The sequence below is a fragment of the Diorhabda carinulata genome, chromosome 6 (genome assembly GCF_026250575.1).
Source record: "Diorhabda carinulata isolate Delta chromosome 6, icDioCari1.1, whole genome shotgun sequence".
NCBI lineage: Eukaryota > Metazoa > Arthropoda > Insecta > Coleoptera > Chrysomelidae > Diorhabda > Diorhabda carinulata.
In genome coordinates, this window is record NC_079465.1 from 3755600 (window position 1) to 3773590 (window position 17991).

Sequence of the window (17991 nt, forward strand, 5' to 3'; positions counted from 1 at the left end):
AATATTTCCATTATTACAGCCTGAGTGATTTTTTAATTGAGCATAAGTTTTTTCAATATTTTAAGAAATTTGAAGCCTTGTATTTCCAAAACCATGACCCTAAGCATCGTCCAGATTTTTTCCTCCATGTAAAGACCCTTTGAGAATACTTCTTCAAAATTAGAGATCAATATTTCCATTATTACAGCCTGAGTGATTTTTTAATTGAGCATAAGTTTTTTCAATATTTTAAGAAATTTGAAGCCTTGTATTTCCAAAACCATGACCCTAAGCATCGTCCAGATTTTTTCCTCCATGTAAAGACCCTTTGAGAATACTTCTTCAAAATTAGAGATCAATATTTCCATTATTACAGCCTGAGTGATTTTTTAATTGAGCATAAGTTTTTTCAATATTTTAACAAATTTGAAGCCTTGTATTTCCAAAACCATGACCCTAAGTATTGTCCAGATTTTTTTCCTATATAAAGACCCTTTGAGAACACCTCTTCAAAATTAGAGATCAATATTTCCATTATTACAACCTGAGTGATTTTTTAATTGAGCATAAGTTTTTCAATATTTTAACAAATTTGAAGCCTTGTATATCCAAAGTTAGAGACAACCTTAGGTGGTCCATGGTTTATTTTTTTCGTTCATAACTGCTATTTCATCTAATCACGTACTTCTCCTAGTTAATACATCAACTATATCTATATAAATATTATAATAGTTTTAATTAAAAGTTATGTCGAATTGGCTATTGTCCTAATTTCATTTCGAACTAACCCCAAGTTAACAACGGTCGCAGTCGGCGCAGGATCAACTTATTAGGTGGGCACTGAGATCTAAGTGCGCCACGCGCGTGACGTCACACACAATATTCGTAGCACGCGCCCCTCCTTAACCAAGCCTTTAATAATCGAGCAAGAGGAGACTTCGTGTTGAAGAAAAGACAAGTTTCCTAAACGGTCGTACACTGTGAACAGAGAAAACAAGTCATTTTGTATTGGGGTACGTGGGATGATCTCTCCCTATTAGAATCAGGACCGGTTCATTTGATATTTAACAGATCCATTTGCGATTTGATAAAAGTAATTAAGAAATTCATCACAAAGGTATCCTATATAAAACAATGGCAGACAACTATGACAAATGTAAAGGAAACCAAATTAATTCCGTGTCACAATTTACACGATGCAAGGAACTAATTGAATAAATTACAAAAGAACTAGAAAATCCACCTCTGATTTTTAAATTTCTCTATTCTCTCATTACCGCAGCCCGCCTCTGTATTTGTGGTTTGTCAATGGTCTTGATGTGTCTGATCCTCTCCCTCTACCTCTCGTGATTTTGACTTTAGTGTATGAGTGTGTTTGTGTCACCTGAAGTGAACTGCACTAGTTCATTCTTTTGTATGGGATGGCGGGCGTGGAATATATATGGCCTCTTTGTTGCCTAAAGAATTGTTACTTGTATATAACAGATGACCGTCGTGCTTTGCCCTTTACATAAAAAGGTTAATAAACGTCCAACGTGTGATAATTTTTAAATTTAGGAACGAAAAAAAAACAATGACAACTAAACACCAACAGACGTGATGTATGCGAGCGTTTGTCTTCTTCTTTTTTATTAGGTTTCGATATTTATTATAAAATATTTGAATATGATGACAGACAGAAAGACAAATGACAGAACATTTAAAATTGGCATTAGAGCTTATGCGTGAACAACAAACTTTACCGTGGATGTTACTAATCGAAGAAAGGGGCGCTAAGATATTGACAAAATGACTAAAAATCGTGATATTAGTGCCAGTATGTCACGAAATGAAAGGATTTGTGATTCACCACAAACTATTAGCTTACAAAGAGCTTGTTACACATTATTTAACTTTATTTTTTTATGTAAACAGAATCTGTGGATATTGAACTCCTTTTGTCTTGTAAGGGTCCCGATAAGTTGACGTTCTGAACGTTTACAGGCGAACTTGGCATTCATGAGCCACGTTTGTCTGTCAAGTAGGTCTTGCAGATACTGCTCTAGGTAGGATCACGCTGGAGAGCTCGGAAGAGCACCTGACGTGGTAGTATCAGAAATTATAGTCAAATCGGCGATCTTTCTGCAATGCTCCAAACTGTTTAAGCTTCTGGTCAACTCTGGATCGCCTATAAGTCAAATTACTCTCTTCGGTATTAAGTCGTGCATCCTTAGGTTGTGCTTGGTGCGAACAATACTCCAAAGATGGACGATGCTGGGCTTTGTGGAGGATTTGAAGCTATGGCGATTTTTGGTCTTAAAAAGGGCTTCAAGTTTTTGTGAAGTTGCCTTAGCTAATTCGGCCACGTGACTATGCCAGGACATATTGGTTCTAAGCTCAATGGTGTTGATATTTTATGTCTAGATAAGACGAAATCTTGAGCCGCAGGGCCAGCTTTCTTTGTCTGTTTCGGTACTAACTTCACATTAATGTGTCATTAATAAAGGTGGTCCAACTATAATGCAAGTTGATTGTGAGTCGCACCTTAACGTCAAGGTTTTTGCCCAATTTCTTTGTTTCAGTGTTTGACAAATTCAAGCATGGAGAGGTACACAATTGAGCAGCGCGAAGTCTTTTAACAAAATGGGCGACTTCGTGATTTTTTTGGTCAACATAATCGACCAAATGTGTCCACAATCAGGAGTATTGTGCGCAAATTTCAGCAAATCGGGTCTATAGGAAATGTGAAAACACTTGTAAATGCTCGCCCCGTTCGTGCTGCGGAAAACATTGCTGTTGTTCGCGATAGTGTGGCCGAAGAGTCGTCAACCTCGATTCGTCGTCGTGCTCAACAATTTTGGACAAAGATTTGAATTAACACGTTTACAAGGTTCAATTGACCCAAGAACTGAAGCCTGCTGACCATTTCTAGCGTCGTCAATACGCCGAAAGGTTGGTTGTACAGACAGAAGTGGATGGTGACTTTACAAAGAAAATCTTCTTCAGCGACGAGGCACACTTTCACCTCAGTGGATTCGATAACAAGCAGAATTGCAGCATTTGGGCGAATGAGAATCCACGAGTGATTGTTGAAAAGTCGATGCATCCACCAAGAGTGACTCTTTGGTGCGATTCATGGGCTGGAGGCGTACTTCTTCGAAAATGAGGTCGGCCAAGCAGTTACCGTGAATGGTGTTCGCTATCGCGAGATGATAACGGATTTCATGTGACCAGAAACTGAGGATATGGACCTGGACGATATGTGGTTCCAACAGGATGGTGCCACTTGCCACACAGCCAACGAAACAAAGGCTCTTTTGCGCGAGAAATTCAATGGTCGTGTTATATCACGTCGTGGCGATGTTAATTGGACGCCACGATCATGTGATTTGACACCGTTGGACTTCTTTCTTTGGGGATATTTGAAAGAAAAAGTGTACGTCAATAAGCCAATAACAATTCAAGCGCTAAAGGATGAGATAATTCGGCATTGAACCTCAATTATGTCTCAGGGTCATTGAAAATATGGACCATCGTGTAGAGGTATGCCACCGAAGCCGTGGCGAACATTTGGCCGGTTTTTTCTTTCAACCATTATTGTCATAGATCCTTGTATCATTATAAAAATTATTAACGTAATTCTCTGAAAACTTTTTGTTTTATTTACAATTAACATCGTGCATTTTGGTCGGACCAACCAGTATGTCATTCTAAAATGGTTAGACATGATATTGCAAGCACCAACTAGGAAGAAGATGCGCAAATACTGAATTTCGTCGTATGTACTTTACCCATCGTTATATTGTTCAGAACTAACAGGGTTTGGAATATTATGAGTGTGATTTATTGAAGAGCAAACTTCAAAGGTAAACGCTGCTTGGCATAATTCGAGATAGATGCTCTGCGGAACAACCATGGAATTATCTAGAGCTTGAAATCTAAATTTTTCTTACAAAGTATCCAAAAACAAACACTATAATCATAACTTTGACTTCGAAGATATTGGTTCCAGAAAAACCTGCTTTCATCTATTGTAAGTGTCCCTAGAATTGTCTTTCCTCTATTTAGTCTACTGTACGTTGTATATTTACGTCTTTTCTTATATTTATGTTTTTCATTTTATCTTTTTTTTCTCACTCTTTCCACTGGGCGAGGAGCCGTAGAAGAGAATGGAAAGACCATGTTGACAGAATGCCAAATGAACGGTTAGCAAAAATTGCAAAGGAAAAGAAACCAGACACAACTCGACCTCCTGGACGACCACCTATAAGGTAGTATGAAAGGTGGTCCTCAGCATCCCAACTACTCCTGGAAGGAGTAGTTGGGATGCTAGTTAGACCTAGTCTTAACGTAAGAAGAAGAAGAAGAAGAAGAAGAAAAAGAAGAAGACTCTTTCCACTATTATTAAATATATCATCTCTATCGCCAGAATTTTAATTTTTTGTCGTTATATGTCAAAACTTTTGATGATACCAGAATTTTCGATAGTCGACCTTTAGCTTACTCAAGTTACATTATTTTTTTACGTCCATCTAATTATAAACTACGTATAGGGAATTTTAAATAAAACTCGGGAATATTTAAATCAGCAGTTTTTATTTTTCTTGATTCTGTAAGAAGATCGATAACAGCTGACACAACCATGTATTACATCAATGTCATTTTTTATGATTTTAGTAAATTTTTTAATATATTATAACAATTAACATATACATTTTCCGAGTGACAATAGACAAAATCCATCAAAAATAACTTTGTATCAACTTTAACGACATTGATAGTTTTTATTTTTGGTGGAATAGAAACGAAATCCACGAAGAACTACATTTTTTTTTCGGTGGAATAAAATTTTACGTAATTAAATTTTTGACGGACCTTAATGTCACTCTAGAATAGGGTTTTTTCTCCATTGGGGGGACAACAGTAGTTTAATATCGTAATATGTAGTCAAATATCACATTAATAATGAAACAACAGCCTCCTTGATTGATGAAAATCCAAAAATATTTAGCAGTGCGAAAAAGGGAACAAACAGTGAAAAAACAGTTATTCAAATTTTAGTACGCAATATCTTTTTTGTTAAAATATCACGTAAGTTTCGCATTCAACGATGTACCAGAAGAATATTTTTCTATTTTGGGTATAAAGAATTTTCATAGCAAATTTGGGATTATTCTATAAACTATTCCACCACAATGTTTACAAACAAACATGTTGGTATAACCTATAAATATTCTCGCGTGATTATTTCTGTTTATAACACCTTAGAAAAAAACAATTTTTACTCAAAGATTTACTCATTCATTTACTCAGCAGCATTCCGATTTTAAAGGTTCTGATTTTTTGTAATAAACTATTCGCCATATTTTCTACTATATAAAATGGTTGCCCCAACATTCTCTGGTAATGATGTCTACTTGTCTACCTTGTACTCATAAAAAAGTTTCTGTCTTCGGTTCGGTACAAGTATTCTAGATGTTCATGACCATACCGCATGTTCTTCAACTCGAAGTCATCAGTTTCTTCGAGAGGTGTCGTCTGGAGTACAGCGTGTCCTTGCAGTGCCATAGTTAAATTCATTATTTTTTCTTCATCGTTCTAATTATTCATAACATTGGTGTCTGGTGTGGGGTATTGTAAATAAATAGTGACAGAAACATGGCTATGAGCCTGAGCGACCTAAAAGTGACGGGACTAAAAGCAGAATTGAAAAATCGCGAGTTGGAAACATTCGGTAAGAAGATTGAATTAGTAGAAAGACTGGTAAGTGAAGGATCCGATCCAGAAATTGATCTATTCAAAGACGAGTCTCCCACTTTGATCTCCTCCAATTCTGCCGATATGGATGAGATTTCGTCGCGCCTGAGCGACCTAAAAGTGACGGGACTAAAAGCAGAATTGAAAAATCGTAAGTTGGAAACATTCGGTAAGAAGATTGAATTAGTAGAAAGACTGGTAAGTGAAGGATCCGATCTAGAAATTGATCTATTCAAAGACGAGTCTCCCACTTTGATCTCCTCCAATTCTGCCGATATGGATGAGAAGATTTCGACGCGCCTGAGCGACCTAAAAGTGACGGGACTAAAAGCAGAATTGGAAAATCGTAAGTTGGAAACATTCGGTAAGAAGATTGAATTTGTAGAAAGACTGGTAAGTGAAGGATCCGATCTAGAAACTGATCTATTCAAAGACGAGTCTCCCACTTTGATCTCCTCCAATTTTACCGATATGGATGAGAAGATTTCGACGCGCCTGAGCGACCTAAAAGTGACGGGACTAAAAGCAGAATTGGAAAATCGTAAGTTGGAAACATTCGGTAAGAAGATTGAATTAGTAGAAAGATTGGTAAGTGAAGGATCCGATCTAAAAACTGATCTATTCAAAGACGAGTCTCCCACTTTGATTTCCTCCAATTCTGCCGATATGGATGAGAAGATTTCGACTATGAAGGACGATATGTCGAATTTTAGGAACGATGTTTTATCATTGAAAACTGACGTTGCCGAGAACGTCGAAAAGAGGTTTGATTTTTTCCAATCAAGCGCAACGTCTAGTAGAAATCTAAATTTTTACAGCTTTAGCCCAACACTTTAGACCGATATCGACCATCGCACCAAACCAGAGAGTTGAATTTTCGTTGGAAAGAAGCTATTGGTTCATAGACATTCTTAATTCTTATGTTTTCCATCCCAATTCCCAAATTATACGCTTTGTCTTTTATGTTGAGGTTAAATGGGGTTTTTAGTTGGACTCCAACAAGTAAATTTATTCTTTATCTTTATCAGTGTGCTTGATTTTATTTTCATTGAATGATGAAGTATTTTCGAAAGTTTAAGAGTGTTATCCATTTATTTCCCTATTAAAAATGTGGATAATAACCTCAAATTTGTTTTGAGTAATGTTTAAAATTTTTGTATGCGTTTCCAATATAGAGGAGCCGCACTGTATATATTCAATGGATTTTATATGTTTGTTATTTGTGTGAAGTAGATCATCTTCGTTATATAAAGTACCACTAGGTATGATTTGGCTTTCTATTAGATCGTTAAGATGGTCTATTAGCAGTCGAGAGCATAAAATTGCAAAAGGTCAATTGTTGACCTACACCCACAGGTATATGACGTGACATTTTTTCATATATTTTATGCGAAAGTTGACCCAATACTCGTATAATGGAAATAGAAATGGTCATATATTCTTAAAAAAATAATATTACTACCAATAAATAATAAAATGAAATGAATCATTTAACATTCATTAATAATATAATGATTGAGTTGGCGTACACATCTTCTCATAGCATTAACTATCTTTCAAATTCACACCAAAGACCCCTGTAACTTATTTTCAGTTCTTAGAACTCATTATGGTGACGTAGAGGAGGCTAAACCGCGATTAAGCACCTCCAAAGTTTTGGCCAGGGTAATAAGAAAAAAAACCAATCAATAACCAAGAAGTAGATAGATACAAAGAGGTTTTAGGGAAGAGAAAAAAGTGCGATGGACCAGATTTTTACTTTACAAACAACAGAGAGTAAAAACCAAAATCTAGAACTACTATAAAGAGGACAAAAGGTGTATGAGGTTTCATAAGTTATACGTGTTTCAAAAAAAGATTGATGAGGCTGACTTTGGATAGAACTAAGATCAAAGTATTGTTGGAAGGTAGGTTATCGGGAAGTTTTCAAGGAAAAATATCGTCTGAGCGGGTCTATTCCTTATCCATTCTACTTTTTAACCTCACAGAAACAATACAGAGGAAAAACCAAGAGTATAAACTAGAACTACATATACTGTTCATAGATTATAATCAAGCTTAAGATACGATAGAGCGCTCAAAGATGTATGAGGCTTTAGAAGTTATACGTGTACCAAATATGGCGAGACTGATTTGAGAATTGAAATCAAAGTATGGTTAGAAGGAAGCTGGAGCTGTGCTATTTCATCAAGTTAATGCACCGTACGTGTCTACAAATTGATACAGATGATGAAAAATTTGATGATTTGTTTCAGTGTCCACAGTATTCCTAGATCTAATTCCCAGCGACTTTTTAGACCTCAGAAGAGTGCTTGTGCACAAAAATTTGGCGCTAAATCCTACCTTAAAAATGGTATGACCGCTATAATTATTCCGTTGCCCTTGAAGGCAACTATTTTTAAATAAAATGCGCAAATAAGTTGTATTTAATCGCATTATTAGTTTCGATAAGAAATTCATTCCTTGAATAGTAATTTTGTTTATAATAAGACCAAAATTATTCTGTTAAATAAATAATTTAAAATCATTAATGGTGTTACAACATGTAAGGCGAATTTTTTTAGTTAAACTGACATATTGTAAGAAAAGAATGTTTTTAAATTAATCGATTTTAATCGATACGAGCAGTGGAAATCAGTTTACAGTAGAATGGAAATAAGTTGGTTAGAATGCATTCCGTGGTAAAACTACTAGTTTTGTGATTGACAGTTGAACATAGAACGATAAACTATTAATTGACAGTAGATAATAGATCGAATTTTCTCACGAAACGTTATAATATTCTTCTGGTACTTTAAAACATTTAGTAGGAACTATTCAAACATTACGTAATGTTCACAGCTGTACATTTCTGCCGAAAATTTAAATAATTTGTTTATAAAAATAGATTTACGTGTTAAAAAGTTATGTGCAAATTAGAGGGAGAGGACAATATACAGGGTTTGCCATTGACAATTGTACATATACGCGTAAACTTCCTTTTATATCTTAGTTTAAAACTTGGCAACAAATAGAAAATTAGGTCAATGGTTTTCCCTGGATATCGATGAGCTTTTTTTAACAAGTTATTTTTTTTACAACAGCCGATTCTCAACGTTCAATATAATTATAATTTTTCAAATATATACAAACTTAATATTGTTAATTTATTTTTTTAAATTAATTTCCTATTTACAAATATACAAAATATGAACGAAAACTTGGTTTTTTTAAAGTGGACCCCACCACGGTATTCAAAATGATTTTTTTCGAAAATGCCAGATGATAAGATTGAGTTTTAGAGGAACTCTTCAAACTTATGTCTTATCTTACGTATATTTCAAAGTACGAATACACCAATTAACTAAAGTCACTCGGTTTAAATAATAGAATAAAAATTTTGTCTTAAATAACTGATTGTCGTAACTGGTTGTTAATAATATTTAAATAATTAGTTGGTCAAAAGTTAAGGATTTTTATCGAATTCTTTTTTAACTGTTGAATGCCATAACGAATTAAAAATTATCATACAATATTGAAAATTAAATTAAAAACAATATAAAATAATAAAATAACAGAATTCATCAAGAAATTTAGTAATAAAAAATGTTTAAACAACAGCTGATATTTTTTTGTAAATCCATTTGCACATCTTTGCATTTAGATTAGATTAGAGCTAAAGCATAAAGTTCGTGAATCTACCTCGATAACACTTTGACCTATCTGGCTTTAAAATGCTTGAATTTAAATACCATAGCCTTTATGCAATAGCCTTGCACTCACAGATGAGGCGTTTGGTGGATACCTATAACCTATAAAATGTTGTGGCCGTATGAACGGATTCGTCCCGCCTTCCTTCGCCAGGTGTGGCCAAGTAACCACATTAGAGTTTACCAGTGAGTTCAAAGAATGGGTGCTGTCCCATACTAGCTTTGACTTAATTTAATAAGAGTCAAGGACTTCTATTTGTCCATTTTAGATCTATCAGTGTAGGATATCGATGATCCTCGTGGGGATACAATCTCTGCATTTGTCCATGACTGCCCAACCAGCTCGCCGTACTACATATTCTGTTCCTTGTATGCCTTTCATTGCCCACTTTATTGCTTCACTTTTTCTAAAGGTCTTTAAAGAGAGTTAATCTAAAATGGTTACTACATAAAAGCTGATAAATCGCACAACGGATTTGTACGTCCAGTTCATCATTTTGGGTCTCGAGCATCAGGTTCCTCCGACTATTCTGCAGCAGTTGTATAAAGCAATTCGTGCTTTATGGATTACTCCTTTAAAGAGTTTTCCCCCGTCCATTATAAGCGTTTTTGGCAAGATTATAATCAAGTTGTTGAATCTACAGGATTCAGATGAACACCACCACTTGATCCATGTAAACCAGTGTCCTTTTATCTATACAATACGACTATAATTGCACCTTTTCGAAAGATGTTAACGATACTTTCCTTAGAAGACGTCTGCATAACAGATTTTTCTCTTTATTGTAGACCTCTAGCAGTGAAAAGTCTTCTTCCCAGGTTTTTGTAAAGGTATTTAGAGGATTTTATCGAGTTAGTTCTAGGTGACGATCATAAATGGTATTCTGGATCTTCAAATCAAATAAAACGATTCCCAAAAAACAACTCCAAAATATCCTTAACTTTTGTATGGATTTTTAGACTAGTAGGAAACCGGTATATTATTAAAAAAAAAGCAATAGTGAGTAATTATTGCATTAATTAACAGAAAAAATCATAATATGTTCGAAAGTGACTTTAGCGGTAATTGGTTAATGGTAACTACGTGTGATAGGAATAGATCTGCTTCAATTTACTTTATTAAAGACACTTCTTAAGGCAATCTTGATATTTTCACATTTGCCGCTTCATCATACGAGGTATATCTGAAATTATCTTTCACGATCGATTTAACGTTGAATTTTTTGATGTACGCTTGTATAACCTGCGCGTGAAAAATACTTTTTCTTACTGCTTTATTCTATTGACTTTTTAATCTCTTAAGATCTAACGAAAACAATAAATAAAATACCTTCTACAAACACGAACAAAACGAAAAAGATAAAAAATATTTACGGAATGTATTCCAATTGTTATTGGCAAATATATTTTTTTAAATGTGAATTTTTAACCTATATTATTAATTAAAGCTCTTTTGTTACTATATTTGTTAAAAAAATGTGTTTAGAACACCGATGAAAATAAAATATCAATAACCACTTTTTTTTTAAATTAGAAATTACAAAAATAAGTTTTTAAAATATGAAATTTTAACATACTACGACTACAAATTTTCGTAGTTTCTTAAGAAAGGTCATGTGACAGAAAATTTTTAACTTTTTTTCGTTTAATTTTAATACAACACTCTGTATATCATCACGTATATCTTTAAAGTTATACGAACTATTTTTATTATTTGTTTTTTGCCTTTTTTTTTAAATTATCTTTATAATCCTTGTGGAAACAACTTTTTTTATAGTATTGGTTTTTGAAAATTGAAATTTTGTTTTGTGCTATTAAAATCGAGTTTAATACGATTTTCAAATTTATTTCTGAGCAAAACTGAAGTGGATAGACTGTACCCTAGCTCGCAAATCTTCATATTCAGTCTAAACTTCGATACCTACTCAATACAATTATTTGAATTACATTTTTATTTATAAAATTTTTTCAATCGAGAAGTAAGTTTTCATTTATTTTTCTTGATTATTTTCACGGCAAAGACAATATTTTAAACGAAAAAGCTAAGGTATGTTTTGAAAGTTCAGCAGACCGAAATGAAGTTTCGAAAAATATTTTCTGTCCGAGCAAGAACAAAGACATACTATTTATTTCTTTAAAAATTTCTAATATAACAGATGCTGTTTTATCTCAACATTAAATTAATCTTCTAAATATCCTTGGTTATGACTCAATCATTATATAAATTCAAAATTAATCACGATGTATTATGTTTGCTAAAAAACAGGTAAAAACCATTCGATAAATAATTAATAATAAGACAAAAATGAAATACTACACATTAAAGCAGACGCTTTGATTTTGATGTCCAATAAGACCCAAGTGTCGTTACTAAAACGTCCTCTATCTACATTCTACAATTGAAGTGTGAAATCAAAGTAAATTTAGAAGCATTTGTGGTGAAATTATTTTTTATATTGATTGGTAAGTTTTTTCCAATATCTTTTTATAAATAGTGTTCACAAAATTCAAATGATTATCATTTCCAAGTTGGCTAAATTCGCATTTTCTATTTGTTTCGGGAATATGTTATATTTTTAGATAATTGGAATTGTGTGCACGAAAATAAAGTTAAAAATATATTAGAAAAACTTACCAGTGAATATAAAGAATAATATCACTACAAATTTTATTAAATTTAGTTTCATTTCACACTTCAATTGTAAAATGTAGATAGAGGACGTTTTAGCGACTTCACATGAAGAATGTTATATGGATTTTGATTATTTTGTTATTGTTCGTACTAAATTATTCAAGATTCGTAAGTAATAAATTATTAAGAACAAACAGAAACAATACTTAACTGGCATTTAAAAACCGTGTAAAACTATTATTATTAATTTCAATAATACCAAAGGCAATGAACCCAAGAATAAAAAAGACCGTAAACCAAAAGATAAACCATAATTTCTATTAATACATGACCTTTCTTAATAAAATATTCATAAAACTGAATATCCCAAATAAAAATAAGTTTTTTTAATTTTTGATAATGTTGTAAAAAGCTACTTCCTATCAGTCAATTTGTAAAAAATTCTTCTTTTCTTTATCATCATCATCATGATCATCAAATATAAAACCCCCTCTTCTTACTATTCTTAGTAGAATTACTAATTTCTCCGTTTCCTAAGGCCACTTTAGACCCACTCCTCTAAACACCCTGTAGCTAATTCACGAGAGAGAATGGCACAGACGTATTTCGGCCCTCTATAATAGGCCAATAGAGATCAAAATAATCAGGTATCTAGTCAATAGTCTTGACGCGTATTTGCACGAAGATCTCTATGAATCTCAGAGCCCGGATCCTAATCTATTTGAACGATAATGATCCTGGCTTGTTCGGAATTTAAATCACAGTAGTCTTGGATGAGTAGCAGACACTCACCGGGCTCTAGCCCGGTATCGGGTTCTCAAAGAGTAGTTGTGACGACCGGTGGTAGATTCATCGCTTCGTCACTTGTCACCGTATGGCTTTGGTGCATGTGCGACTGTTGGTGCGGGTGGAGGTGATGGTGGTGGGATTGCTGCGAAGAAGACGTTTGCTGTTGGATCGACGAGGATGATTGAGACGTATTACCTAATTTATTTTCTTTCTTCATCCTTTGTTTCAGATGAACCTGTAACAATATATAATTAATTATAAACCATTCAATCAGATATGTTCTGATTACTTCTGATTGAACCAATCAATTTTTCTGTGAAAGTAATATTGCGATCAACGCGTCCCACTCGATCTGCGTGATGTTCCGTTCGCGATTATTTGGGTACGAGGGAGATTTATCAGAAAGCAAAACGGATACAAGTTGCCTAATATTTAATTACCACGTGTGACCAGGATGCATCCTTTTTGTGAACCATGGGATGAGGCAAATACAATATTGTAGGTGTACTCCGACAACGATAGCACTAATCAGGAATTCGTTCCTATTGATGAAACCGTGAATCCAGCATTTTTTAGACGAATTCAGCGTGTTTTACCACGTGCGCCACCACACTAACTTGACCTAGCACCTGCGGACTTCTTTCTGTTATTCTACATGAAGAAAGTCTTGAAATGGGCAAGTTTTGCGGATGTGCTGTCAATTTCAATCGTAAAGAGCAGTTTCATCCAAAAACCTGAAGAGATAGCTATCAGAGTAAAAGTATCTTAGGATAAAAACTTATTGATCTGCCCTCGTATCAAATTATAGTGTGAAATGTATAGAACAGTATTATATATTTTGTTCAAATTTCTTATTTTGTTCTAGATAAACCTATTTATCATATTAATGTCTCTGAAATCTATTTTCTAAATATTAAGATGTTTGTCCCACTCGCAATATTATATATAGTGCAAAATACACGTTTGTATTTTTGTTTCTAGTAATGTTTTATCTAGTATGAAATATCGACGAAAAAATTGATTTGTATTACGTTTAAACATTCAACGAAGACCTTCAAAGTACTACAAAGAAGCGTATTATTTACCACGACCACATTCGCTGATGACGATAACATCATTACATATGACAGAAATTCCGAAATAACGTCTGAAACTCTGCTAAATAGCCTGGCCAAAATACAACAATATATGACAAAATGGAGGATAAAACATTTGAAATGTCCGCTTATGAAACTGAGTTCCAAAGAAAACCCACAAAGAGACGAAGTCAAATATCTGGATATGCATCTGGAGAGGAAGTTAAACTGGAAAAAACTTTCCACGTACTGGCTACTAGGTGAAAAATTTTATTACCAAACCATCTTGAAAGCAGTCTGAACCTATGGACAAGAATTATAGGAAACGAAAGATTGAAATTTTACAGAGACGTCAGTCCAAAACGAAAAGTTGGTTTTGGTCCCTTGGTTTATAACCAATGAAGCCATTCACTAGGATGCAGGTCTATCGTATGTCGAGGAAAACATAAAGGAGTTCGTGGAAAAACGAAAACTGCACCCAAATGCGTAGTGCAAAAGTTGAAACAAAAATTACCGAGCGAAGAATACATAAAAACTCCCAATATCAAAAACGGTCAATACTAGGGTGGTAGTCCTACAGATAGTGTCTCATAATTGCGATGAAAAATTGATTTTTCTAAACAATCCTAACCTGGAAAATCAGTGATTAGATAAAGGACAATTACCAGAACCCGTTGTAAAGAGAATAAACTCGGGTGGGATTATAAAGGTCTCAGATGATTGAGCTGTGAATGTCAAGGTATAAAGTGTATGAGATAATAAGAGAACTTACCTTGGCGTGTCTCTTCTTCTCGTCGCTCCTGGCAAACTTCCTTCCGCAAATATCACACGAAAACGGTTTTTCACCGGTATGCGTCCTAATATGCGTCGTAAGGTGATCAGATCGCGAAAAACTTCTCATGCATATCCTGCATTGGAACGGTTTTTGTCCGGTATGAATTCGTATATGCCTCGTAAGTTCGTCCGACCTTGAAAATCTTCGATCACAATTTTCCACGGGACACGCGTAAGGACGTTCGTGAACCGGCGTTTTACTCGGCCTATTCGGGTATTTTCGGGGTTTAACCGGTACGAGTTTCAACGGAATCGGACTTTGTTGGTAAACCTGACTGAGTATTTCGTGTCCTTTGCTGGTTGAAGGGTTATATTCGGCTAATTGTACGTTATAACCCGAACTCGAGCTCTGACCGAGATCACTACATGATCCACTAAACGGTTCTTGTTTGGGTATTAGAGAAGACGGTCCCGGTATCACTAAAGCACTAGAGTTCGGTGAACCGTAATCTTGATTGGTATCCCATTGGTATTTAGGCGTACCCATCGGTTGTCCGACTCGCGAATATACCATGTCTTGTTGCATGTCTAATTGGAGGTTTGTACTTGTACCTGAACAATTCGGATAGGAAGGCGGTTGTTTTAGAGCTAAATTAGTATTACATTCCATCGTGAGCATTAGTTGTTCAGTTTGAGATCTGTCGTCGTATTGGGTACCTGCCGGACTTGGTGTAGCTGACGTGTATTGTTGTTGAGGACTTTGGGAAGAGCCTTGAAGCAAACCGAACATAGCTGGATATATTGGTTTATCTCCAGAAGATAGCAACCATTGATTTACGGCGGAAGGTGAATGTGGCATGTTTTGGGTTGACATACCGATCGGACTTCCGCTTTGCATCTGTATGCTTCCGGATAAATTCGGACTGCCGGCTGATGTATAAACCGATCTGTGCTGTATTTTCGCCATGTTGTTGTTACTGGAATGAGGGTACATACTTAACGTGCTCTGATTTGTATTTTCTTCTTCTCTTAAACTAGGCGAAAGAGCGGTATCTTGAGGGGTGGCTCTTTCTGTGATATGACTGCTGGGCGAATGGTGCGGGCTGGCGTGTTGTTCGATAGACAGTTCTTCAGGATCCAAGGAACCTGAAACGAATCATTTTATAGTTTAATATAGCGACTTGGGTAATTCAAGACAGGCTGCTGATTAAGGAATTTCATTCATATCTTGTTTTTGTGAATGGATTTTTATAGTAAATTTGATACTTTAGCAGATAAAGAATTTTTATTCTCGTTTGCTAGAATGAAGATTTTAACCGCATCATCGTTGAATATTTATAAGATGTATAATATATAATCAAATTCATTGGTATATTGATAAGTGTAGATTTACAATATATTGGACAATATAATTGGGCACGTGTTATATTCGAATATTCAAAATAATTAATACGAGGGTAGATCCGAAGTTTCACAAAAATATATCAAAAACTACGAATCGATAGTATGGTTTTTTCTGGGTTTTCACATCTCATTTTTGTAATAATCAACAATATCGTGTTAGGAAGAGAATTTATAAGAAAATATTTCAAGCGGGTGACAGTAGACACCGCGGGAACTAATGAAATTAATGGTATTCACCAACACACATTCTTGCACATTCATAGCGCTGTTGTTCTTTCCTTCGGGAATCAGATAAAACCTTTTCGTGAACCGACTATTGAAAGCGCGAAATCCGTGGAAATTCCAACTATTTTAAATCGTTGATCAAAAGTACTTTGCATTTAGGAAAGAATATAAAAGGTTTTCCAATAAGAGGTGTTATTTTGAACAGCCCGCTATTTCGGTAAATGTCACTTTCGAAGCTGTCATTTTTTGACATTTGACAAGTAGAAACTACGCTATTAATGAAAATGGAACGATACACGCTTCAACCACGCGTTGAAATTATTAAAATTCATTATAAAAATGGTGAAAATTCGGCAGAGACGGTTCGTAAAACTAAAACATTTTTGGCTCGACGTGAAGCACCTTCTCGGACCGCAATACAGAAATTGGTGGAAAAATTTGAGCTGTTGGGACAAGTTAGTGATGTGAAGAATAAAACCCGTGCACGTCGCTCAAAAACAACTGAGAATATTACTGCTGTAGCCCAAAGTGTTGAATAAAGCCCAGGTTTGTCCATTCCTCGTCGTTCTTTGGAATTAGCTATTCCACAAACGTCATTACACCGTATTTTGCATAAAGACTTGGGTCTTAAGGCCTATAAAGTTCAGTTAACACAAGAACTCAAGCCGGCCGATCATCAACAACGTCGTGTCTTTGCTGATTGGGTCTTTGAAATGCATGAAAATCGTCTTAACTGATGAGGCCCATTTCCACCTTGGTGGTTACGTCAATAAACAAAATTGTCGAATCTGGGGCTCGGAAAACCCAAGAGTTATTGTTGAAAATCCTCTCCGTACTCAATGCGTGACTGTTTGGTGCGGTTTATGATCTGGCGGTGTCATTGGACCTTACTTTTTCGAAAATGAGGCTGGAGCAACAGTTACGGCGAATGGATTGCGCTATCGAGAGATGATTAATGATTTTTTATGGCCGGAATTGGATGGTATTGATTTGGACAACGTTTACTTTCAACAAGACGGCGTTACGTGCCACACAAGCAACGAAACCATCGATCTTTTACGGGAAAAATTTCTCTCGAAGAGGTGATCACAATTGGCCACCGAGATCTTGTGATTTAACACCTTGCGACTTTTTCCTTTGGGGCCACATGAAAGATAAGGTCTACGCCAACAGTCCAGCATCGATTCAAGACCTCAAAGATGGAATTCGTGAGGCTATCGAGGACATAGGGCAGCCGTTTTGCAATTTGGTTACGGAAAATTTCATGAAAAGGATATGGTCCTGTAAGCGCAGTCGTGGCGGCCATTTGGCTGATGTTGGGTTCCATTATTAACGGCATACCTTGCTCTTTATAATGAAATAAACATCCGATCATTTATCTCAAAAAATGGCATTTGAATATCAAAATAACACCTCTTATTAGAAAATATGTTTCAGTCTTCATTATGAATATAGTTTTAGCTCCGTTGGGAATATTAATAAAAAATTATGTGTGCTATTTGTTTTGTCGTATTATTTCGTTTTTTGAACCTTTCGCGGGTCGGTTTGAAGCTGGTGTAGAGCAGAATCCATCCTGGAGGACGATTTTTACCGCTTAAAAGGATTGCTACTTTGTTGGGAAAGTGTCAAAATATCTTAAAGGGTTTACCGTTCTCATTTATTTGGTAACATTGTAAATGTAAGGTAC

The 17991-nt window shown here is 35.1% G+C and overlaps 2 protein-coding genes across 3 annotated transcripts in view; one reads left to right on the forward strand and one right to left on the reverse strand.

The window, feature by feature from the left end:
• Positions 1–4541: 4541 nt before the first annotated feature.
• Positions 4542–9328, forward strand: LOC130895239 (scaffold attachment factor B2-like). Its single transcript, XM_057802445.1, has one exon. It carries the CDS (start codon positions 5617–5619, stop codon positions 6550–6552), a length of 936 nt encoding a protein of 311 aa, XP_057658428.1. The 5' UTR covers positions 4542–5616; the 3' UTR covers positions 6553–9328.
• A 339-nt stretch (positions 9329–9667) lies between these two features.
• LOC130895238 (early growth response protein 1-B) overlaps positions 9668–17991 on the reverse strand; it is a 41733-nt gene continuing 33409 nt past the window's right edge. For both annotated transcript variants that reach the window (XM_057802443.1, XM_057802444.1), the window contains 2 exons: positions 14674–15821; positions 9668–13060 (listed from right to left, as the gene is read on the reverse strand). In XM_057802443.1, coding sequence (XP_057658426.1) covers positions 12854–13060; positions 14674–15821 — 1355 coding nt within the window. In that variant the 3' untranslated portion in view covers positions 9668–12853. The remainder of the gene's footprint in view (positions 13061–14673; positions 15822–17991) is intronic.